This window comes from Liolophura sinensis, chromosome 7 (genome assembly GCF_032854445.1).
Source record: "Liolophura sinensis isolate JHLJ2023 chromosome 7, CUHK_Ljap_v2, whole genome shotgun sequence".
Lineage (NCBI taxonomy): Eukaryota > Metazoa > Mollusca > Polyplacophora > Chitonida > Chitonidae > Liolophura > Liolophura sinensis.
Genome location: NC_088301.1, coordinates 17,158,752 through 17,183,754, shown reverse-complemented (window position 1 = coordinate 17,183,754; position 25,003 = coordinate 17,158,752). Strand labels below are relative to the sequence as shown.

Here is a 25,003-nt window from a genome sequence, read left to right as displayed (position 1 = left end):
ATACTATTGTTGTTTTCGGGTATCATGTGTCCATGTACTATAAACTGTAGCATTTGCAGGCTTGTCTGGCAGTATACCAGCTTTTCCGATAGTTATACCACCATATAATAGAGCCGCCGAAGGATTTAGCAGGTCATGCCGTCCTTGTGAGCCTAACTCATGCTGGCTTCCTCTCCGGCCTTGTACGGATGGTAGTGGGTTTCTCACGGACTCTGCTTTGTTTCCGCCATCGAATGTAAAATATTCCTGAGTACGGCGCAAAAACCAACCAAATAAATAAATATATAATATTTATAATATAATAGGTCTATGAGAGGACATCGTTTACATTGTTCTTTTTGTTGGAAATGGAACCTTTCTTCTTCTTGATACTAGGGGTACATTTTTGAAGTGCGCATGCGCCACAGTTTTTGACCGCACATAATTATGCATGTGCTGGTAGTTAAAGTGAAACAAAGAAAAGAAAAACCCTAAGGAATTCAAACATTTAACTAATTTCCTTAAAGCAAATCTTAAACCTGAGCAGACCTTTTTTTCTGACACATATTTTAGTGATCTAAAGTCTTACATTGATGATCTCAGATAAAGATACATGCGGTTTTTTTTCTCGTTTTAATGCAGTTCAAAGAGTTTGCATACAGCATGCGTCCAACAAAACACTAGCAACATGGGACATTTGACTATACTATCAGCATGATAAAGCTTTGCGGCTGGGCTAATCTGGTACCATACCAGATGTTGTTTGTATATCAAAAAAGTCATATCACTAAACACTTCACTATCATATCACTATCATAAGCGGTCCATACGCGTAGTTCCCAAGAAGGCTTAATACAGACGTGGGTGTATTCATCTCCACAGATAAAATGTCTTTGAAAAAAAAATGTAGAAAACAGGTGTTTACGGGAAAAGGGAGTTTCTCCATGCAGTTACTTAGTTATTTTTCAATGCAAATTATATTAGTTGAATGCACTGATTACTATATACTTTTGCATGTCTATAGAGTAGAGTTTCAAGGAGTGCGCAAATGCACTGCATTCTAAAATAGGGTTGGCCAGTGGTTTACATATGTTGAAATCCCTCTTAGGGATCTGATGGCCACCATCGTTTAAGTGATCTAGGAGTAGGCAAAACGGGACTCAAAAATATACAGAAATTCAGATCTTATGAAAAAATAAGTAGTCTGGAGCCATTCACACATGCAACAACAGCAATACTGTAACGCGTGCTTGAGATATTCACAAAACGTCTTCCATGTAGTAAATAAGTACAACATTATGTTGTTAAAATAAAAGAAAACTCAAGAGATTTCTTGAAACTCAGACGATACGGGGTGCACTGTAATGGACAAAGTCCCTTATTAATTTTCCATGAGCGATAATTTTAACATTTAGCCCTGTACCTCAACCCCAAACATTACATGAGCAACAAACGTTCATACTATGCGTCGAAACAGACATTCGTATACCTGCCGTCAAACAAGAAGGACGTTCCAGGTCAATGATGTCAAGGCCAATTCCCAAAATAACGTTAAAGACAAATCACCAAAGAACTTTAAAAAAAGGATATAAAGTACACAACTAAGACGGAAACATACAAAGAACAGCAGTCAAAAATGAGGTTGGAAGACGCATTGTATGGTCAAGGCGACTAAGTGAAATCAGTAACAAAATGTGTATCTCAATTGCGTTTTGATCGCTACTGTTCATATAGCCAACGTGGCGACCTAATCCTTAGCCCCGGGTTAAGCCTAAAATATAAGACAAAAACCATAAGTTTCTTGACATAAGTTTACCTAAGAAGGTGAACGTTCCCATGCAGATAGTAGAGGTATTTACCAATGTTATGGGCACTTCCTTCCTAGCCTTGGCACTAGGTAACACTATGCAACCTTTCGCCAAGTACTTCAAACTTTAATCAATAAAATTTATGTCTGTCTAACATTTTAACAACTTCTTTTATTTCTTTACCAAACAGCTACTGTGTCTGTACACACAAAAATGCGGCAAATAAGATTTACACCTAATAATCATGGAATAACCTTCGCAACTGGAAATAAAGTACTGTTTCCGGATGCAACTTTCTTGGTTTCCAATGAATTACCTCCCTTCTGACATAACGGCATGTCTAGCTAATATAATGCGAGATTACTGTTTGTGGCACGAAACTGCGAGGCGTAGAACTCATTCCTTGTGAAGCGAACACTTTTGTATAATATGTCGGTACAACCACTTTGAACGGTGGATGTTGTATAACTGAAATATGTTTGGGTACGGCGTAAAATAAAATCAAATAAACAAATAGATTTCCATAGGGCGTAGGTTGTGACATACGGCAAAGGACACTATTAGCCCAGCTGGAAAGTTCTATATCAGGTGCGTATCACCTTCAGTACTTTCGTGGAATCATCGTAGGATGGCCCTGCCACAGACAATGAAGAGAAGAACTGCCAGGGAAGTGAAAAGATGATGGGAGAAAAAGTTTTAAACGCATCAAGGATTGTTTCTTATCTAAACGTTAAAAGTGCTCTCTGTAGATTTTTAGGGGCGGCCATATCGGCTAGGACGAGGAGAACACTTAACGTGAGGGCCACTCTGCAACGGAACCTATGGAAGTATGTTGTTTTTGCCCCAACCATAAATTGCTTAATATCGGTCCTTGCTTTCCTGTTTGAAATCATTGCCCATAAAAGTAAACTCTACTCCTAAAAATATAATGGTATATAATTGTATTCTGCTATAGCAGCACTTAGACAATAGACTTTCTGTCCGGTTTCCTCCTGCCATACTGCTGGCAATCGTCGTATATTCAAAATATTCATAGGTACGGCGTAACACACCAATCGATCCAATAAATACAACTGGAAGGTATAAAAATAAAACTGACTGAAGTATTTAAAAGGTTTCTGAAATCTAAGTTCTGTTCATTCTTCCCAGATTAGCCCTCGAATTATAGGTATTCCATTCGCTGTCTTTTCCATGAAGCTGCCCTCAACATGTCAAAGCTGCACTCAAAAACATGTTTCTATATCCTTAAACCTAGAGTAATTCGGACTTCATATCATTTAGTTATTCGTGAAGAATAAGACAAGAACAAAATTCTACAATGAATACAAATGTGCCTATCGAGTTTAATGTAAAGCAATCTTCAAAATCCACCATTTGCGATAAACACCGTTCCTGGATGATCTTCATTCACAGCGAGAAGATTGGTCGCCTCTCACGGGTCACTGCTACTGCAAAAACTAGTGTCAAGGTTATTTCATCAAACGCCTTCACTGCAAGTTTCTTAAATTTTACAATGAGTATAATTCTCTTGCAAGTAAATATGGACAGAGCGTTCAGAATCTCTGGTGTTGTGCTTCATAATTGTGTTTAATTCCGCTTAACCCGGGCCAAGGGTTTGTATATTCAGCACGTTGAATTAGATCGACACGTGAGAAATGTGAACAGTTGTAATCAAAGCGCAACTGAGATATATATTTTGTTATCGACAACTGATATTCTAGCATTTTACACGCTTTGCATACTGAGTCATTCAGTCGAATGGAACATACCTTCCATACATGGCTTGTTGTTTCCAGGAAATTAAAAGTCGGCTGATCTCGAAGATATATCTGAATTATCGGTCATAATTGTTGTAACGACATATCATACAAAATGTTCGCTTCACTAGAACCGACTGAGTTACATGTCTCTCAGTTGCATGCGACAAACGCTAATCTCGCGTTACCTCAGCTACACATGCTGTTGTGTGAGAAGGGAGGTAATTCAGTATTAACGAATGAAGCTGCGTCCGGCAACAGCGCTTTATGACCAGTTGTGAATGTTATTCTATGATTATTGGGTGTCTTTTCTGACATTTTTATGTGTACAGGTACAGTACTTGTTTGGTAACAAAATAATACAAGTTGTTTAACCTTTAGACAGATATAAGTTCTATTGATTAAAGTTTGAAGTTCTTGTTGTAAAGTTACATGGTGTTACCTAGTGCAAAGGCTCCGGGAGATGTCCTCTTAACATTGATAAATACCTCTACTATCTGCATGGGAACGTTCAGATTTGAACGGTTAGCTTATCGCGATTTTTTTATGGCTTTTGGCTTATAGTTTAGGCAAGATACGTTATGGCTTAACCCGGCTTAAGAGCTGTAAATTCATCGTGTTGAAAATATTCGACATGTTGGATATATGAATAGTTGCAATCAAAGCGCAACTGAGATACACATTTTGTTATTCACAACTGATATTCTAGCATGGTGCACGATTCGAACACTGATTTCACTCAGTTGCCAAGAAAATACCTTGCGCCATAATCATCACTGACAACTGTTGTCTGCTTCTCTTTGGGTGATTCCGTCATATTTTGGTATTTCATATACTTTCTTACTTCTTTGGTGGTTTGTGTTATACGTTGGAATTGGCGATGCGATTATTGACCTGGAACATCCTTATTGCTTGACGGCTGGTATACGAATGTCGACGCATTAATTCTAACCACTGGGCCACGGAGATTCCACAGACCTTTTCATTCAGTGAAATATTGAGTATGGTTTTGATCGCTCACCAAGGCAAGAAAAAGCTAATCCTTTCATCAGTTAAACCATATTCCTGACAGCGCTCCCTACGCTGGCTTTACATCACTGGCACTACTAGACAAGATTGACCCTTGAAGCCTGACCGACGCACGTATGGAGACTTGTTTAGACATAGCCCACCTACTAGATGTCCTCGAGTTGAACTATTTAATAATCATTTAACAATGAAGTTGATTCAGGTCTGGCATACTTTAGATAGAGAGACTGCATGTGTAAAAATATTATTAGAAATACAAAAAAGACGATTGTTTCCATGGTAATAAACGCCTTATTTGCCTAGCCTAATTTACCCACTGAAGGGGTGGTGGTTTGGAAAATAATTTATGTATTTATTTATTTATTTGATTGGTGTTTTACGCCGTACTCAAGAATATTTCACTTATACGACGGCGGCCAGCATTATGGTTGGTAAAAACCGGGCAGAGCCCGGGCGAAACCCACGACCATCCGCAGGTTGCTGCCAGACCTTCACACGTACTACGGAGAAGAAGCCAGCATGAACTGGACTTGAACTCACAGCAGCCGCATTGGTGAAAGACTCCTGGGTCATTACGCTGCGCTAGCGCGCTAACCAAATGAGCCACGGTGGACCCTGCTTGGAAAATAAGACTGGAGAATTATACGCCAACAACTACTACTTGATAACCCTCCGCCAACCGTGTACTCACGGGGTTAAAATGTTTCGAGTTGTATCAGCAGTTACAAAATACCTGCTTACATGCTTCGATGTAGTAAATGATTATTATTTTTATCAACGGTCCAACAAAACAGTCTAGATACCAGTAATACATATATTTCATCAGTTTCATTTTGTGACATTCATTAGTTCTTATTTGTCAAATAAACAAATATCCATGGTAAGACAAGTGAATTGGGGCAGTAGAGAGCTCTCCAGCGTGCCGTTGAATATAGAAATATACATATGCTCAGATATAAAAGGGATAATCAAAGGGAAACAATTCGTTATTAGATCTTACAACGTATGAAAAACGACAGAAAAGACATCTTTCCAGACATCTATAACCGAATCAGATATGTTCATTTGTTCAAAATGTGACAGGGAGCAATCCATAAAATGAGATTTATTATTATAAAATGCAACACAGCGACCTAAAGCTTTCATAAACTGCGTTTATGTGCAGTGCACGTATCAGTGGAGTTCGATAACCATGCCTTATTTTGTAGACTGAAAGTTGGCGTAGGCTCTGAAATTATCTAGATATTCCCACACAACGTCGAAGAGAAATCGGAACTGATCCTGCAACAAAAGAAAACTGTGATAAATAAGCACATTTTGTCTTGTTCTCCCTACTTTCCTCATTTCTATATAGAGCTTTGATAGCTGGTTTGGTTTTTTACAGTTTTCACGACTTTCCTAATTTCCGCAGTACTTTGATTATCATGTTTTGTCTCTACATACAGTTGTTCCGACTTTCGTCATTTCTGTGGTCTAATCGGGTGCAAATTAGTCACCTAGCATGAACTCCCTCTGACGTCAGATATATGTAAGTCTCTATCTGTATTGATTTGTAAATCCCAAGAGACCTGTCTCAACCCTTCTTTTATTTGTTCAGTCTAATTTGCGCTTCCGTGTGTTGGGTCGACCTTTCACTCATTTCGCATTGATGTATAATGACGTCTATTTAAAGAGAAGTCGAAAGCAGGTGCCATTTAATGTTTATCAAGCTACAAGTCAGCTTATAGAGCGACTATACAAATAAAAAGATCAAGTAAGATTGATTCTTGCAGCTGGGTAATGAATATGGTGCTATTTTTATACATGTGGGTTGATATCACTGAAGCATTACGATACAATTCTATGTTACAAGGTTTCCCCTCCCACGATGGAGCATTAAGAGTGTGCAATAGTCGTCACGTACTTTTTCAGCCTTATTTCCAATGACTTACCATCGTTGCACAAAGTGACATACGTCATTTGATGACATTCCTCCACAGATTTTATGTTTGAAAAAATGTCAAGAAAGCTCATACCAAATCAGTGATAATTTCCGGCCGATTCAACCTCATCTGTCTAACGATCCGTGGAATGACGACTTCCTGGTCCAGTTTTATGCCCGCTATTACAGAAGAGGCAGCGCAGTACAATCCACTGCGTGTAAATCCATCTCTAAATTTAAAAAAAAAGGATAGTTACAATTACGGCAAAATGTGGACGTTGCGTTACAATAACTGACTGACACCGAGAACATGAATGCAAATCTACCACAGAATACATTTGCTGTGTTGTGTGTGTTTGTCTCGTGTTCACAAACATTAAGCTCCTCAAATTTATTTCTCCTTTTTTCGTCTTCTCTGAATTTCTTTTCATGATAAAACTAGAAGCGTAACAATTTTAGCAGGTCACATGATAAAGTAGAGCTTTTTAACAGTTAGCGATAAACGGGTTCTAACTCGAAACTACGTCCTCTTTCCAATATCGACGGTGGGAAAGGTGTTTAACATTGTTATTGGGGTAATGTAATCCGGTAGTGTAATAATGCCTTATTCAACTGACCTACAGTGAACCAGCACAGGTCGTCCACTTCCCGTTTCTTGTCTTGTGGCATCAACCTCCTCGATGACCTCTAGAAGCGCAGGTATCGATCCCACAGACTGTAAGGCGGACCAAAACTTACACCGGAAATGCTTAATAGGGTCGGACACTTTCTGAAACAAGACAAACAGAACTAGTGAGAAAATTTCACAGAATGTAATATTTATTTATTTATTTATTTATTTATTTATTCCCTGGCTTCATATCTGGGAACACTAGATTATGCTCTATATAAAAACAAAGAAAACTCTCACCATGTTCTTGTAGGTCAACGCGTACTTCCGCCTGGATACATATTCTGTCTCTGAGCTCTCCGTCACCTTTACCTCAAACGGACCAAAGTTTTCACTTTTCTCAGGACAGTACATTCCTACATTCTGAAAATACCATCACAGTAACAAGGCAAGACAATACAAGATCTTGATGTAAATATATTATAAATACAATGTTTGTCGAAAGATTGCTGCATAATGCCACAACGTATAAGATGGTTATATTACAGCAAAACAACCAATACATTTAATTTGAAAAACAAAACAGACATAAAAGTCAAATAGATTTATTACTTTGTAAAGAAAAATTACACTAGACAAAGTGAGATTTTCTTTGATTGCAATTTAATCGGATTCTCTTGGTGTTGGTGACAAGTTGGTGACGCACGTCCAAAACTGACCTCGTACACGTTGTCAACATCGTCCAGTGTGACGATGGAGATGATGTCATGTTCATACACCAGTCGCCAAAAGTCCACCACGGTGTCAGGCAATGGCGTTTGTGTGACAACGAAAGCCTTTGGGATTTGGTAAGCCTTAAAATATAACATTCGTATTACAATCTGTTTGTTTTAACCAGTCGCCTATATTCAGCTATCTGGGCCTCCGGGGTCGAGGTGGTTTGCACGCCAGCGGGACGCAATGACCCAGGAGAGTCTCACATATGTGGCCCCTGTGAGTTCAAGTTCAGGTCAAGCTGGCCTCCTCTCCGCCCGTACGTGAGAAAGTTTGTTAGTAACATGTGGAAGGTCGTGGTTTCCCCGGGCTCTGCTGAGCCGTGCAGTCGTATAAGCGATATATTTTTGAGTACAGCGTAAAACACCAATCAAGCAAACAAATAAATATATTCAGCTGTCCGTAAAATCAGTCATACTCGGTACCAAAATTGCCTTTTGTTAGAGGCAATTAACACCGCAAGCTCTACACATTGATATGATGGACGTCAATATTATTCCAAAGAAACTGAAGTTAGAATACTTTTTGTAGTTCATATTGTAAAACTCTATAAGCTTGGTTTCAACACCAAGAATTCATTGCTTCGGATGATGTGACATGAATAATAACGAGCGTGGGAGTACTTGATTTCACAATCCATGTAACTGCACTAACATGTGATTAGAGGAAACACCACACAGTAACACAGTCAACACTGTCTCCCCAAATCGACTGCATTGTTTGTTTTACAACAGCATTTCCTCTAAAATCCAACTCTAAAAGCATACTGCCGTGATATCAGGAACTACAAGAGATACAATAAAATCCATTTACAAAGGTTACATACTATCCGTCACCGAGATGTCGCAGTTCAGAATCGGGCACACTGAGGAAGAGGAATATTAACAGGAGCTACGAGCTAGAATCCGAGAAGGCAACGGTTTCCGCTGATGTCACTTCAACTCTGTTTTGCCCTTTAGCCATATGAGGTTACTCTGATATGGCGTATCCAATGATTTCCAGATTACGGGGTTTATCTATGGCGTTACCAAACAGACCACAGCAATGATATCGTTATCTCCGTTTGTACCGCTTTTTGAAATAACCAAGAATGTATTCTTGGTTGTCATTCTTCTTCATATATGACGCCAATATACGTACCGGAAGAAAGACGGCGTTTATGTAATCATTCCTGCCATTCACCGGCGTGGAGAGGATTGCTCTGCAGGAGTCCGCTTTATAAGGACAAACAAGAAAGAAACACACACACACACACACATGTGTTAAAGCATTCTAGTAAAGTCAGGTTTTATTGTTCACAATAGGCCAAGTATTCCACCTAAAACTGTCATACTAACGTACCGCGTAACGATTTGGATCGTTGTAGTCTCGGTAAGAAAACTGGTGAAAAGATTAGAAGGGTAGTCGGCCTGTACACAGACATATTTCACAGAAACACGGCTGTAAATGGTTTACTGAGGAGAAGTCAGGCATCGAGGGCCAAATGCTAAGCGTTCGATTGCGTTAAGGCACAAGAGGTACACAAGATGGCTTTAAAAAGTCCTGAATATAGACGCACTTCTTGACATTCTTAAAAGCAAAGCATTCAGACTAGAACAGAATGCCGTTAGGCGGTCCGTTAGTTCTGTACGTGTAGAATAGGTCATGTAATCTCGAACTACAATTACAGTAGCTTTGGTTAACACAGACACTTTTCCATTATAACAATAACTGCGTATGCAGAGTACAAAAAATCAGAAAGTAAGCCTTTCTTGGATGTATTCACAAAATTCAAACAATTTACCAATATACAGATCTAAAATCACCACCATGGTACCTCACTAATAAAGAAAATGTTTTATAAACTTATTCTGCACTATGCATGAAGAAAGTAAAATGTAACGGGCCCGGGTTCACCAAAGGGCAAGGAGGGCAATGTGATACATGTAATAAGCACAGTTGATCACACATAACCGGCAACATGAGCCACAATTTTCTAGTGAAGGCCTCATGTCTACAGTTCGTTACAATGCTGTAACTGCGGCCATGTGTGTATACCCTTCACGAATGCAAGTCACGACAAAAATATTTGAAATACTAAATGCATAGATCCAGTATGATTGTAGCACTTTATCGTGACACGCATTCTCTTGGACATGCGTTCCAAGTTGAACTCACAAGCTAGACAGAGCAACTATGCTGTGGTGACGCGCAATTACATTTTTATTTCACCATGCGGTTCATTGATATTTTTTCCTTATTTGAAGAAGAAAATTTAAAAAATGATGATGTCAGATGAAAGAGTGTATAAACTTATTTGCAAACATGGTCTCATTTTTTGCAGGAGAAAAGGGTATTTGAAAATATTTTGGTATTGTGGGTAGTTGAGACCACTTTTTGGTATTTATCAACGATGCAAAATAATGTTCTAAATAAGAATGTGATATATGTCTAATAAACTTATTTGAAAATAGATTTGTTGTTTATATCCAAACATATGCACTTAGGTGAATTATGACAATATTTACAAATATAATAAAAACATGAATATGTTCAAAATCCAGGATGAGCATGGCTTTGCGCTGAAAAGGCCAATTTCTAGTGCAAATAAACCTGTGTTACATCATCATTTGTAACATTATCACACAACGGTTATATATGCCAAAAAGTAATCCCATATACCCACCTCACAAAAGCTTTTTTCAAGTTTCTTATCCCTTTAAAGAAACATTCTTTAAAATGCTGCAAACCATATTCACAACTTACTGTTTGCACTCTTTGATCTGAACTGTAATTTTTATAGTTTCTACACCTTTAAAATGTATTCCGCTTTAAACCTCACACAACTTTTCTCACACATTTATGGGCGGGTCTTGACAAATCCTTGTGCACTATATTTATGTTATTCGTGATATTGGAATAAAATTATAACGCGACGTTAACTACCTGCTTGTGACGTCATTGATGACATATGATACATTGTTAATATAGCCTATAAATATTACATCAAATTCTGCAGAAAAAAATTTAAAATACTACTTAAACTAAAGGAATTTTCAAACAAAGATTTCAGTTATCTTTTCACTAATGCTTACTTCATTGTTTATGTTTTGTTTCCCTTTAACCGAATGAAATAAAATTAATACATGGAATGTACGCTAGTAGATCTGAATTTAGTTGGGTTACGTAACAATTCATTTATCGTGCCTCTCCTCGGCCTTTATTTTACTCCGTTAGCTTAGAGGACTAGCAGGCTCAGTAGTTGGTGTACATGTCAGGATTGATACCATTGTGTTAGCTTGATGGGCTGCTACCCTAGGTCGGGGGTTTTCTCGGTTACCAGGGTAAGAGCAGCATTCATCCATAAACATCAACACCGTAGAGTTGCTGAAATATTCGTGTTTAGTAACCACTGTATAAAATACACATTTCACGCTAAGCTGCTAAATATATATATATATATATATATATATATATATATATATATATATATATATATATATATATATATATATATATATATATATATATATATATATATATACCACCCTTACCTGCCAGAACGTCCTGTGATCGGTTTTTGGCAATGTTCTCTGGATCTCGGGCACAGGAAAAATCTGAATCACCCAGTACCCGCTTCTGTTTTTCCAGAACCTGAAAAAAAATAGTATTTTGTGACATGTATAATTTTTTTATCGGGAAACGCCGAGGCTGTTTTTGCTGACATTTACTATAGTGGTTCATTGAAAAGATCGAGAGTGTTATTGTCGATATTTCCTTTTGTCTAGAAACATCAGGGCTGGTTTTTGTTGACATTCACCATTATTGGCTGGCATTTAGTTTTGTCAGGAAACATCAAGGTGGTTCTTTTGAGCGATCTCAAGCAATAGTCTGCTCGATATGAAAAGTACATCTGCTATTAAAAACAGCTTCAGACTGACGAAAGGTTGAAGTTTTTTAGCAACATAATTTCGATAATCATTACTGTGTGAAACCCAGATAAGGTACGTTATGTCTTAGTTCAAACGTTATGTATGCTTGGAGATTAACGTCGTACTTAACATGTGTTCAGCCATATAATTTACTAGATCTATCGTTAGTTTTTTTTCATCGAAAGATTAACCTTGAACTGTTCCGCCATCTTTATTTCTCCAGTATCAGGGTTAATTGTCTTCAATTCTGCGTACACACAGGAGAACTCCACCGAAGGGACAGGACTCTCTCTCAATTTTAAACCATCTAACAGAACTTCGTGGAGGAATATATACTGCTCCTAATGCACAGGAAAGAAGAATGGCATTTAGATAATGGCTATGTAATTATCTAAGGATTGAAACTACTGTTTAACTGGATAGAAAGTATTTAATTTAACAAAAGCTTAAGAAACACACATATTGAAATTGTATTGCGAAGTAAGCAATGTATGTATTTCCCGTAATCGAAAACTGTTGACTGCATCTCTTCACATGAGTCGGTCCCTACTGTACTTTTTTAATTCTTTGGCTGTTTACTTTGAACGTTGTGTTGGAAATTCGTCTTACGCTTATTGAACGGGAACAATTATTGTTGCGGAATGAATGGTACAAACATATAAATGCTTGTTTCGACGCCTGAGTAATTTGACGAGAGCTTTAACAACAGGCAAAGGTATTGGAGATATATTTAGACAAAAGCGTTGTAAGCAGGGCGTTACCAATGTCTGAATCATATTGACGCGCTGTTCTCTGAGCCGAGCGACGCAGTAAGGTACGTCCACCAGCCCCCTCCGCATCAGCCTGGGACATCAGGTAGTCTAGGGCCAATAAACGTCCCTGTTCGTCCTATTCCAGCACTTTGACGGGGAAAGAAAAAAAAGTCAAAATCTCCAAATATCAACATTTTAAAAAATTATTCATTAAGTGTTTTTATCTTTTAAGTTTTTGCTGAAAAAAAACCCAAGCTCTAGACAACTATTTCATATACACAGAAGAATAAACTGGAATGTAATTACAACACAAGAACTGATTTCTTTATTGATATTTAACGTTGTGCTGGGCAATAATTCACGATATTGATGGTTAACAATCTCGAGTGGGGAGGAAAACGGGAGTGCCCACTGCAACCCAACCCAACCCCAATTTGCTGAGTAACCAGATGCCCAGATCTTTACCTGCAGAGCGATCTCAGTGCCCAAAGCATAGAGAACTTCATGTAAGACTGTGAGTGAGGCGTGGTCTGTTGGCTAGCGGTGTGTGCCTTCTAATCGTTATGAAACACAAGGTATGGGTTCAAACCCAGCCTTAAACATCGAATTTGTAGGTTTTGGCTTGTTTCCCACGAGGGAGGAATTGATTTGCACGTCATTTTGATAGATGACAACAGGTGATCAGCGATCGTAAAACTGAGGTAAACGGGCCCCCTAAAGCGCCAGAGATTCACTATTTTAACAGGCCTCATGAAGAGTGAGAGATAGATTTTCTAGAAATTCGACTTTTTTGATGTTTAACTCCACCCGGAGTACACTCACCGCTACCCTTATGCTATTTTAATTTGCAGAGGAAGAATCACAATGTTGTACACATGGAAAATTTACGGAATAATTTAAAAACCCTCCCTTTCGTGACTGAAAATGTATTAATGTATAGCCTTCCTCTGGATGATAACTGATTTTCTATCTACCGATAGCATTTTTGACGATAGCATTGAGTCAGGGATAATTACCCAACTCCCTCTGCTCCATTTACTTAAAGGGAGAGTAACATAAAATGGAAAGACCATAAAAACCATATCTGAAAATACATCTGACTGCATTTTTATTCTCTTTTTCTTGATACTGAATTAAATACAGTCATATGTTGAGATTGTAAGTTATAAGTTTTGTGGTCAATGTTAGTTACGTATGTCGCCTATTACCTACGTCACACAACATTTAAACCAGTTTTCAAGTTTGAAATTCATGCATGTACTTGGATTTAGAGGAAATGAAAAGAACATGAAATTTTTTAAAAAATGATTAGCATTTCATTGTGGTATAGCCGTAAGTGGGAAGATCCTCCAGCAACCTATGGATGGTCGTGGGTTTCTCCCGGGCTGTGTCCGGTTTCGACCCACCATAATGCTGTTTGCCGTGGTATAAGTGAAATATTCTTGAGTACGGCGTAAAACACCAATGAAATAAATAAATCAATGTGGTATATCGTAGTCATGGATTGCAACTTAAACACATAAACAAGATAGATTAACGAAGTCGGTGTTACGCAAAATTACATTCTCTTCCAGAAAACGTTATCAACCCCACATGGTTTTTGAATGACACGCTCAATTTCATTTCTAATATAATATATATATTTTCATATAATATATATATATATATATATATATATATATATATATAACATTTAATCTGTTAGATTTTAGGGAAAGCCTGTTATCTGAGTAATGTTAGAATGTATGCTGTCAGTGCAGTGCGACGTTAAACCCCAAGCACTCACTCACTCACACTATTGGATTAACAGGAAAATATTGCCCATAAAGCTCACTGCATACATATATGATCCAAGCAATGATTGTATTGAAGTCAGTGAAACATACCTGAGGGTATTTTCTCATTGGAGTTTTAATGCTTTCTCTACTCATGTTAATATCCCTGTGTCTCTACATGGATAACAACTTTTCATTTAACTATATACAAGCTCTGTGATAATATTTAGTCAACCCCTTCGAAATAACTCTGTTTATTTAAATTGCATGTTTTCTTTAAATGAACAAATTCTCACGATGCCTTTTACCTGCAATGAACGACCATTGGCCCACCCAGATGAGTTTCATAGACTAACACTTTCTCCCGGAATTTGAGCAAGGCGTCTGTACGAAATGGTACACCATGGTCTGGCCAGCTGGTGAAGTGGAACTGTTTGATTGTGCGACTTTGGCTCTTCTCCTATATATCAAAGACAAAACATAAAAGTGTTAATATCCTATTCCAAAACATTATTGTTGTTGGTCAATAGTGCGTCATCCAATTTTTAATTTGGAATAAACATTTGACTTAAGTGGAAACACGATAATGTATGTCATCAGAGAGGTGATTAAAATATATTTTGCTAACAGTTAAAGTAGTACACAAATTGACAGCCATATAGCTGCATGTAGAGATGGATAAAATTATACCACGTGGGTAGATTCTGATTGTGTTGTTTTATCTTTTATCTTTGTCCATGTTTATCTTTAAATTCATGGTAGACTCCGGACAGTCAAGGTGAATCACCTTTCGAGTTAGGTTATCTGGCCCTGTCGTCTTGAGATCAAGCCATTTACAAGCAAATTGATGCCTTCACCATTAGGAAGCTAATGGCCACGATTGTAGTGCTTCAAGTCGCTGATTAAAGTAGCTGTCACATTTTCTGCTTATGAAACATGTTTACCGTTAAATGAAGAAGACGAAGGGGTTCGGATAATGCAATCGGCGAAGACCTCCTCGTTGATTAAGGAAATCGCAATTACTCCGAACTGAGATGTCCCTCTTCGTCTGGCCAGTATTGTAGACATTTTTCCTGGAAATACGACGGCACAAAATAAACCTAACTTAAATAAATCATCACTGAATACATTTGATTGGTGTTTTACGCCGTAAACAAGAGCAATTCAATTACACGACGGTAGCAAAGTGTTAAGGTAACAAGCACTGGATAAAACATATACTGGTATTGAAAACTTATCATTAACTCCGCCAAGGAGGCTATTATTCCCTGGCATTTATTTGTTTGTCAGTCTGCAATTTTCGGAAAAAATGGCAGGGATTTCAACAAAGTTTTGTGCACACGTTTGTACTTGGCTGAGAGTTTTTTTCAGGAATTTTTAAGCGATTTCCATCATCGGCAGATACAGATAAATAAGAAATGCAGAGCGTTGTTTTTTTGTCCGACGATGCTGGAATTTGTTGCATATAGATGTCGCGGGAGTTTGCTCTCGGAATGCTTCCACGTTGAATTCTATGTCACTAAGAAAGTAATCACAATGTTATTTAGATCAGGGTTGCATTATAAATATCTACGAGTGGTTAGAGTTATTGTAATGCTTCTTTTAGTTTTGAAAAATCATGCATACATTTATGTTTTTTCCATGTAACTACTGTGTTGTTAGTTTATATTGAGTGATTCAAAAATCCTTCCATTTAAGCATAGTACAGAGCGCTTAGACCTGAAGCAAATATCTTAATTTCTTGTGGTGTACACTGTTTGGTTTTAATTCTTGACTTGTACAAGAATTTGCAGATTCCCATTCTAAACATTACGTTTACAGTCTAGTATTTGCTGATAACCAATTCTCTTCTACCAATATGTTATGGATATGTGAAAGACTGTCACTAACTTGCCAAAGTTTGGTGTTTTTTCGGGGCACCCTGTTTTCCGCACCTGTACAACTAAACGTCATTGTACTAATGAACAATTCTTTGTACGGCGTTAACCAATAATTAAATAAAAAAATCACTGTTGGTGGCTGATCTGGTAAAACAAAAATCTGCCGTTGGGCCAACTTTTCATTGCCGAGAAGAGGTGACAGTCTCGGTTCAGATTTCTGTTTAGGTGGCTCAGCTACAACCTTTTGTCAAGAGGCAACCCTTATTTTTTAGGCAAAGTGGGGTGTTTTCCTAAGGGTTCTGCTAGCTTTTCTATCCATCGATTAAATGGCGGCAGTCAAATACAGATACACTGTACCTGCCAGCCTGCTAAACTCTAATCAGTCTTGTATAATATATATTGCATACCTTTGTGTTCTCAGTCAGATTCGTCAGCATGATGACTTTTCCCGAGTCCTGTTCCCAAATCATGCGCACGAAGTCTTCGATATTAGCAGAGTTTGGACCTATTTACACGTTAAACGAAAACGTATAAATATGAATCTATATAGGCAGTACATCCTGGAAATCCAAATGAATAATGCATAATTTTGGCCATAACAGTCATTATGATTTAAGTATAAATTAGAAACTTCCAACACAACTAACAATTGATGCTATAATTGTATAAAGTAACGCCTGCTGTTGGACTCAATTTTGGAGTGGACCTCCGTGGTTCAGTTGGTCAGTGCGATAGCGCTGAGTAATGACACAGAACCCCTTCACCAATGCGGTCGCTGTGAGTCCAGCTCATGCGATAAGTGAGAAGTTCTGCCAGAAACCTACGGATGGTCCCACCATAAAGCTGGACAGCGTCGTATAAGTGAAATATTCTTGAGTACGGGCACCAATCAAATAAATAAATAAATAAATAAATTTTTTTACCAGACGGTCTAATGATCTAAAGTTTCAAGAAAGGAGGTTTTACCTTGCGATGCTATGTATTTCTTTGGTTCATCATAGCCCTGCAAGGAACGATATTTTTACTTTGACATGCAGTTTGCTACAAATAAATTGTTATCTTCATGCAAGGAATCTACCTCCCGTTACTCGAGAAGCATTGACTGGGCTGATTTTTAAAACATCTGAACGTTGTCAAAAATATCTCATCACCCCAACATTGTTTTACTTAAAGGTTATAAATAATCTTCGTATCATATATACATATCTACTTTTCTCATCTTTACTCCGGTTGCATTGCTTTACCATAACACCACGAGGAAAAGGAACTATATGCAAATTAAATTTGACCAGTTAGGTCATCTTTCATAACAAAGATGCACGTGCGATATAATTAAAAGTTTGGCGTGCAAACATAATTACCAAATCCGTTGCATTCATGTGCTCAGAAAAAGGTATGTATGTTTTAGGTCACGTCATAATGTTATTTAGCACTAAATATATGATCAACGTAGAAAAATATGATCGAATTTAACACATATAGGTTTTCACTCTACCATAATGCTGACCCCCGTCGTATAAGTGAAATATTCTTGAGTTCGGCGTAAAAGTCAAAGCAAATAAAAAACACAGATTGTTTCATTTTCTGGTCGGAATAAATCCCGCTGCATATATACTGTTTCTGTACTAACAGCTTCTATGCCCAAATATGCCATAAAATAGTGTAACCACTGCCAACAACCTTTTGTTTCATTTACAACAATGATATTACATGTGTCAACGAAATAGTTTGCTTCAGTATTTCATTTTCTCATTTTAGGATTACAATGCTTAACATTTCTTACGTGAATATAGTTTGCGTTGATGTAGTCCGAGTCATCTTCATCCGATTGTCTTAAAATTACCCTGGAATGGTCATCTGAAAAGCAGTGTCCACTTATTCATTTTTTCTGCCCAGATTAAAATGTTTTAATTCTTTTTTTCTTAAAATGATTGGTCATTTTAGCTATTATTTCATTTACAGGGAAGGTGGATAGATTAATGGGTCAAAGAAACCGTAGCCAAAATGCCACCCACCGAGAATCCTACAATCCAGGTAAGTACGATATTTTAGCAAATAACCGCAATACTTCTGAACAACAACAAAGGTTTTAGCTCCATTCTAGTATCAATGTCTCCATAACAATATGTTTTACTTTATTATTATTTCTCTATGTATACCAGTTTACGCACAGTAGGTTACTTCCAAGTTTTTGCTTGGATAGCGGTGTCCTAACCAGGCCAACCCACAGTTTCTATATAACCAGTGGCTCAGTTGGTTAGCGCGCTCGCGCAGCACAATGGCCAAGGAGCCTCTCACCACTGCGGTAACCGTGTCTCATGCTGGTTTCCCTTCCGATCGTACGTGGGAAGGTCTGTCAGTATCCTGCGGATGGCCATGGGTTTCTTCTGCAATGTTTCCTCCTACCATAATGCTGGCCGCCGTCTTATAAGTGAAATATCCTTGATTACGGTGTAAAACACCAATCAAATAAATAAATAATATATCAGGTGGGCATAAAAAATTGGTCATACTTTGATGCTACATTGCTTCATTATCCTTTGTTCAAACCTTTTCAATCTTTAGACATTCAAATGGCATAATTTGTTAATATACTGACTAATTTTCAAGGTCATAGCTTGAGTAGTCTGTACACAAGTTTAAAATGGAAACATAGCTGAAAAACGCACGTTCCAGTGACACACATTGCATCACCTGTCAGGTGTCATGAGTAGAGCGCGCGCTGCACCTGTGTGACACGCTTCAATCAAGTGTCGTCTGGAAATATTGTCTGGCTCTAGTGTCAGAGAAACCCTTCTGCCAGATAGGCACAAGTTTTGCAGAATCAAGATGGGTTTCTCTCCGACGGACAAAGAATTGATCACCTTTTCAAGTAAAACAAGGTAGAACATCATTTTGAAATGTCCCGAATATGCGTTTTTGACTCTATTTTGAGTTTGGTCCCATGAACAGAAATCTTAAACAATGATATTGAAATTTAGTCTGTATACATAGGACATAATGGCCTTTGAGAGTGTAAATTTTTAGAAGCTGACATAAGAGGGTTTCGGAGATATTTAGTGTCAAAGTACGGCCCATTTTTTATGCCCGCCCCATAACGAGTACACTTTCCCACCAGGAGGAAAAGATTATATTCGAACTTCTCATCTTGACTTCAACTTTTTGGACTTTATAAAGGCGAAAGCAACAACAATGAGCATGAGCATACTTACAAGCCACTAGGTTTCTAAATCGACTTTTGAATTTGTTTATCGGCAGGTCGGCAATCAAGTGCTTGGCGTGTAAGCCAACCGCGAATTTCTGAAAGATATATATTGGAACGTTACACATAGAAAATTCATCTATAAATTTGATATCAGTTCTAATATCCATGGCGATGTATAATACAGTGAAGCCCGTGCATGCAGCAAAGACTCATTGATGCAGACTGACGATCACAACTACAACGTTGAACGTGTGATCATTAGGTGTATGCTCATGCACAGGTCTTACGTCTTGTGGCAGAGTGAGTCCATACCGCAAAAGTAATACCACACCGATCACAGTATACCAACACCTGGCAAACCAGTTTTGTTTCCTTGCTGTATCCTCTCACTGCTGAGTGCCGAGTGAGGCAGCTACAAGTGCCATTTTTAATGTCTTTGGGTGTAACCAGACCCCGGTTTGATCACAAGGCGGACACTGTAACCAGTTGAGGTGTAAGTAAACGAAAAACTAATTGTAGTTTGAGGCTAGCTTATGAGTACATATCAAACTACTAGATAAATATTGAAGGCCACACTCAGAAAATGAATGTTATCTTTAACCGAATGCTAGAATGTATGCTGTTATTGTAACGCAATATTATGTCATATTCAGAAGAACATCCTGTTAGCATAACAAAATCTTTATGTTAAATAAATAGAATATGTGTGTTATATTTAACAGAATATTATGTGTAAATAACAGATTATATACTATTATGTGTGAATAACAGATTATATACTAACATCACTCAGACAACAGACTCTCAGTTAACAGTAACAGATTATTTTTGGAGTGTACATGCCTATGATTAGCAATGTTTAGCAATTTAAAGTGAATTTTCAGTTATTCTGGTTGACCCGTATCAGTATATTGTTTCGGATAGAGCGCCTTACTTGCCTTCGGTAAGTTGTCTCAGTGAAGCAGCACTAGATAAAAGAGTAAATCCGCCCTGCAACAAGGAAGCACATAACATGCACGCTAAGGACTCTTTCGTCGTCATATGACTGAAAAATTGCTAAGTACGACGTTAAACCCCAAGCACTCACTCACTCACTCACGCTTCTTAGAAAAGACTTCGAGGCATGAAGTCGGTTTTAGTCCAGGAACACACGAGCAAAGCAGTATATGTGACTCCTACCTCGAACTGAAATTGGAAACGGTCGGCTGACTCTTTAGCGGTCACATACTCGCATAATTTTTCAACGGACACCGAAATGGACAGCTGCGTGTTGTCAGCACATTGTGCATTGTCCCCAGCTTCATTTTCGAAAGCTCTGTTCTCTCGAAATCCTGTTTGATGCAAGAATACATTACATGAGTTATCTGTATAATGTAAAATAATGTGGATTAATGTAAATTTGAATGTAAAATGTGAGAAAAAAAATTAGCATCGTGTCGTTGTATAATTAGCGTTTAACGACGTAATCGAGAACACTTTTACGAACATGACGGTAGTGAGGTTGATGACAACACATTCTAACCTACAGTCGCATATACCTTCTAGCAAAAACCATTAGCCCTTCTCGCTAATTTAAACGGGAGACTATATACTAAAGACTAAGGACTTTTCACAGTATAAATGTAAAACGTATAGATTTACACATCATCCTCATCACAGCGCTTAGCATCTCTGGAAGTATTGTTCAGAAATCTTGAACAACGCTAAGGTCACTACGGTCACGGTGATGCGACAGGATGTAATGTCAGAAAGCACAAACACTCTGTTTTAGTTAACCTTTGAGTCTATTTATACCTATAAACATGCATTCTCCTTAGCTAACAGAAAGCACAACATGATTCTACCGGATACCAGAAACAACTTTACTGACGAATTATAGGTTGGTGGGCGGACGTCATTGATTAGGTTAAACCGCACGGGCTCCAAAGGTCAAGCTTGTCTAGTGGCGGCAGTGTTGTAAAGCAAACGTAGTGAGCGTTGCATGCGCTCAAAGGAATAAGTTTACTTGAAACTGATCAAACTTCTTTTCTACCAGATGACAGATATGTGTACAATTATCCAGAAACATGTGTCCGATTATCCACATACATATGTCGGATTATTCACAATCTACATGTACACGATTATCCACAGACATATGTCCAGTTATTCACCTGCATATATCCGATTATTCACAATCTGTACGTGTGCACAATTATCCAGAGACATGTGTCCCATTATCCCATTATTTACAATATATTTGTGCACGGTTATCCACAGACGTGTGCGATTATCCACCAAACACTAACCGTTGTCCACACTAGCCTCAGCTTCCTCCAACTGATCCAGATGGTCAGTACCCGATTGTAGTACAGGGAGGTGGCGAAGGTCACCTCTATCCAGATGTCGAGGACTGCGTCTGTTGAAAGGCAGGTACACATAAGTGACCGGGAAAACAGGTGGATTTATTTCTTACAATATGTTTAACCTAGTAAAATGCATTTGAATGTTTTATTCTATACCGGCCTTTTCTGACCACAATGGGAGCAATGAAATGTTTGCTACTTAACATACATTACACTGCTACATTTCATGATTTAAAATGCATATACATATATATATATATGAATGCTTTCGCGGATTTGACATTGAAACGAATTTAAAGTATAGATGTGACGTAACTGATACCTTCTGGGTCACAACAGACCACTACAGAATCTGGTCACATATTCGAGTAAAACCTGTCATCTGACACATATTTCATTTTAGAGTGATCTTCACCTTTAATAGCTCTGCTAAACTTATCGCAACCTATCACAACTGTTTTCTTCAATATAGCGCTGTTAAGACTCACATAATTACACACATTACTGTAAATACAGAGAAAAAATTATTTCAAATTTTCACTACTGCATTTTTGACCTAATTCTGCTTAAGACAAGGTGCTAGGGGGCGTGTAATTTGCCACTACTGATACATTTACATGAACAGTTAGAATATTACCCTGAGGTAAATTGACAAGACGCTGTGTTCTACCGGTTGCGTGTGACTATTTGCCAGTTATCGAGCTGTCGCCACTACTCTGTCGTTTTTCTATGCTCTTTGCTGTACGTCTTCAATTATATTTTAGTTGTCCTTGTGCTTACTGAGAATCGACGACTACAGATGTAATGGTCACTGATAGTGGCAGCAACCGATGTTGTAATCGCCATCGAAACAGAGAGAATTGGAATCATCTCTAATTAGCCGTCGGCTGATAGCTTAAAACTGAATGGTATGTACCGCCTTTACAGACAGATGGCTTGCAAACAAATAGCAATTACAAGCAAGGCAGTCATGTTGAATTGGTTAATATACCTGTATATGACGAAGGCTACGGTCACCACTGCAGCGAGCAACAGTGAGCCAATCACTCCGCCAGCAAGTCCGCCGACAAAATGTGGAGCATCTGCGTCTTGTTTCTCTGAAACTTTATGCAGATGGACGAAAGACAGCAGATGGCTTAGTTTAATGGTGCGAAAAATCACATTTGGCAAAATAAAACGATAACGGACGATTCAACTTTCGTACCTTAACACTTAATGTTGCGAATGAAGCTTTTTGATTGGCTAAACTAAATTAATTGCCTACTACCGTGTGTTTAGGAAAGAACAAAATGGGTAATTTGCACACTGTTTAACAGTCATTGGTGTACTAAGGATGACACCGAGGCGATGCAAAGTCACAGGATAAATAATATTATTTTGTAATTCCTTTCCTATTTCAATTCGTGACGCCATGCTAAATGTAACCGCGCAGCAGCTCAACAGTTATGCCCACCACCGGCGAGCTTTGCTAATACGACTTTAAACTCTGGCATTACAGCCTTGTTCTGGAGGGGTGTATTGTCAAGCCGCACTGACCGTATTCTGGCAATAACATGCTCACTTACTTATTAACATAAACCTTTTCACTCATTCATGCATTCCTTCATTCATTAAGATGCACCAATGATGTTCAATATTATATTATTCAGATCCCATTAAATAAAAAAGGCTATGTTGCTTGAATAACCTTTCTACTTCAAATTTATTTTATACCTATGTTTGTTCCATTTAACATTTTACGAGCAGCTCGGAGTTTTACTTACCTGTTATACACAATGGAGGTTTGTAACCCGACACGCATGGCAGCAGATCTGGCTCTATCGGACAGTGCCCGGATATAGCGTTACAAGATCCATTGGCGCAGAAGCCACAATCCTCAGTGCAGTCGGGACCGTACGTTCCGTTCGTACATGCTGTTTGACAACGACAACATATCGATACATCTCCTAATATATTTTAAGTTCAGAGCAGCGTAAAGAGGTGAGTTTGTAGGCCTACTTTTTAACCGTAAAAAAACTTGCAAATTTCGAACATTTTTTTTTACCTGGAAATAATTAGCCTTATTGGTCATTGAAGGCTGAATGACTGATGTTTCGATTTAGTTACCCTAAATGAGCCACACTGACAAGAACGCTATATCTTTTGGCTACGTGTGATCATTTGTCAATGATATTAAAGGAAGTGTCCACTGTGAGAAAGCCTTTGGAGATTTACTTACGTGTAGAGCAGTTGATATACTGATACCCCGCAGAGCAGATAGGAGTGTTCGAAATTTGAGGGCATTCTCCCGAAACCTTGTTGCATGACCGATCATCGAAACAATGACAATACTGCTGGCAATCAACTCCCCACCTCCTCTCAGCGCATACTGAAACAGAACAGCACAGTGGTACATGTCCCCCTGAGTATCTTGGATAATGTGAGTGGGGTGTTTTGTTCTGCTACATGTAGGTCAATGACACAGCACCCTTACTGCATTCCGGGATTGGCACAAGCTATGACAATATAAACATGTGTTTCATTTAGGTACTGTCTTAGATGATACTGCTCGGCGCACTTAATTCACTTTTCACTGCCAAAGAGAAAATCAATCTGCCTATACACACATGACAAAATTTTGAACATATATGTCGTTCTTGGACATCATACACGTGCATGTCACTTTAAGAGCGTAGAAGCTGAGAGTTTTCTATATACGTATCACTTTCTTGGGGACAGCCACAGTAAAACAAGAAAACAATTCGAACGTGTATCTCAGTTGTGATTTGCCAAAGAGGGAAAAAAATCTGCATATGTGTTTCTCGTTTTGGGGTTTTTACAGCGCAGTAAAATGTATCGGTGTCTCTCATTCTGATATATTACAGAATGGTAAACATATATCTAAACATGGATTTTACAGCAAGCATTATCACAGAGGGGCATAATCTGGACATGTGTCTCAAGGGTTGTCGCACGAAATGACTCTTTAAAACGTCTTGTTTCAAAGACCATAGGCGGATATGGTTTGAGTCAGTATATTGCAGGTATGCGTAACTAATGTGTAAAATATTACCAATGTAATATGAGAAGTCATAGTGGCAATGCATGCCATATGACTTGTCCATGAGTTGGTCCCAAGTGGCCACAGCAGAAACCAATATGTAAATGTTGTTTATGTTTATGTTTACAGTTAAAATTCTTTTTTTTTCTTTTTTTTTTGAGGGGGGGGGGGGGGTTACCATCTTTTTAAACTTATATATATTTAGTGAAATGCATAC

At 38.2% G+C, this 25,003-nt stretch overlaps 1 protein-coding gene and 2 long non-coding RNA genes across 3 annotated transcripts; all 3 read right to left on the bottom strand.

The window, feature by feature from the left end:
- Positions 1-5,484: 5,484 nt before the first annotated feature.
- On the bottom strand, positions 5,485-12,047 carry LOC135471923 (receptor-type tyrosine-protein phosphatase mu-like). Its single transcript, XM_064751364.1, has 8 exons — positions 11,981-12,047; positions 11,412-11,511; positions 9,019-9,092; positions 7,824-7,958; positions 7,405-7,527; positions 7,112-7,263; positions 6,589-6,724; positions 5,485-5,854 (listed from the first exon to the last, which is right to left on the bottom strand). The coding sequence occupies exons 1-8, from the start codon at positions 11,996-11,998 to the stop codon at positions 5,771-5,773; spliced, it is 822 nt and encodes a 273-aa protein (XP_064607434.1). The 5' UTR covers positions 11,999-12,047; the 3' UTR covers positions 5,485-5,770.
- Positions 12,048-12,074: 27 nt separating this feature from the next.
- On the bottom strand, positions 12,075-14,743 carry LOC135470226 (uncharacterized). The gene is made up of 3 exons (XR_010444380.1): positions 14,625-14,743; positions 12,551-12,688; positions 12,075-12,130 (listed from the first exon to the last, which is right to left on the bottom strand). It is a non-coding gene; the product is annotated as an uncharacterized LOC135470226 (long non-coding RNA).
- A 4,669-nt stretch (positions 14,744-19,412) lies between these two features.
- Positions 19,413-21,802, bottom strand: LOC135470345 (uncharacterized). Its single transcript, XR_010444383.1, has 3 exons — positions 21,690-21,802; positions 20,581-20,732; positions 19,413-19,496 (listed from the first exon to the last, which is right to left on the bottom strand). It is a non-coding gene; the product is annotated as an uncharacterized LOC135470345 (long non-coding RNA).
- Positions 21,803-25,003: the final 3,201 nt, after the last annotated feature.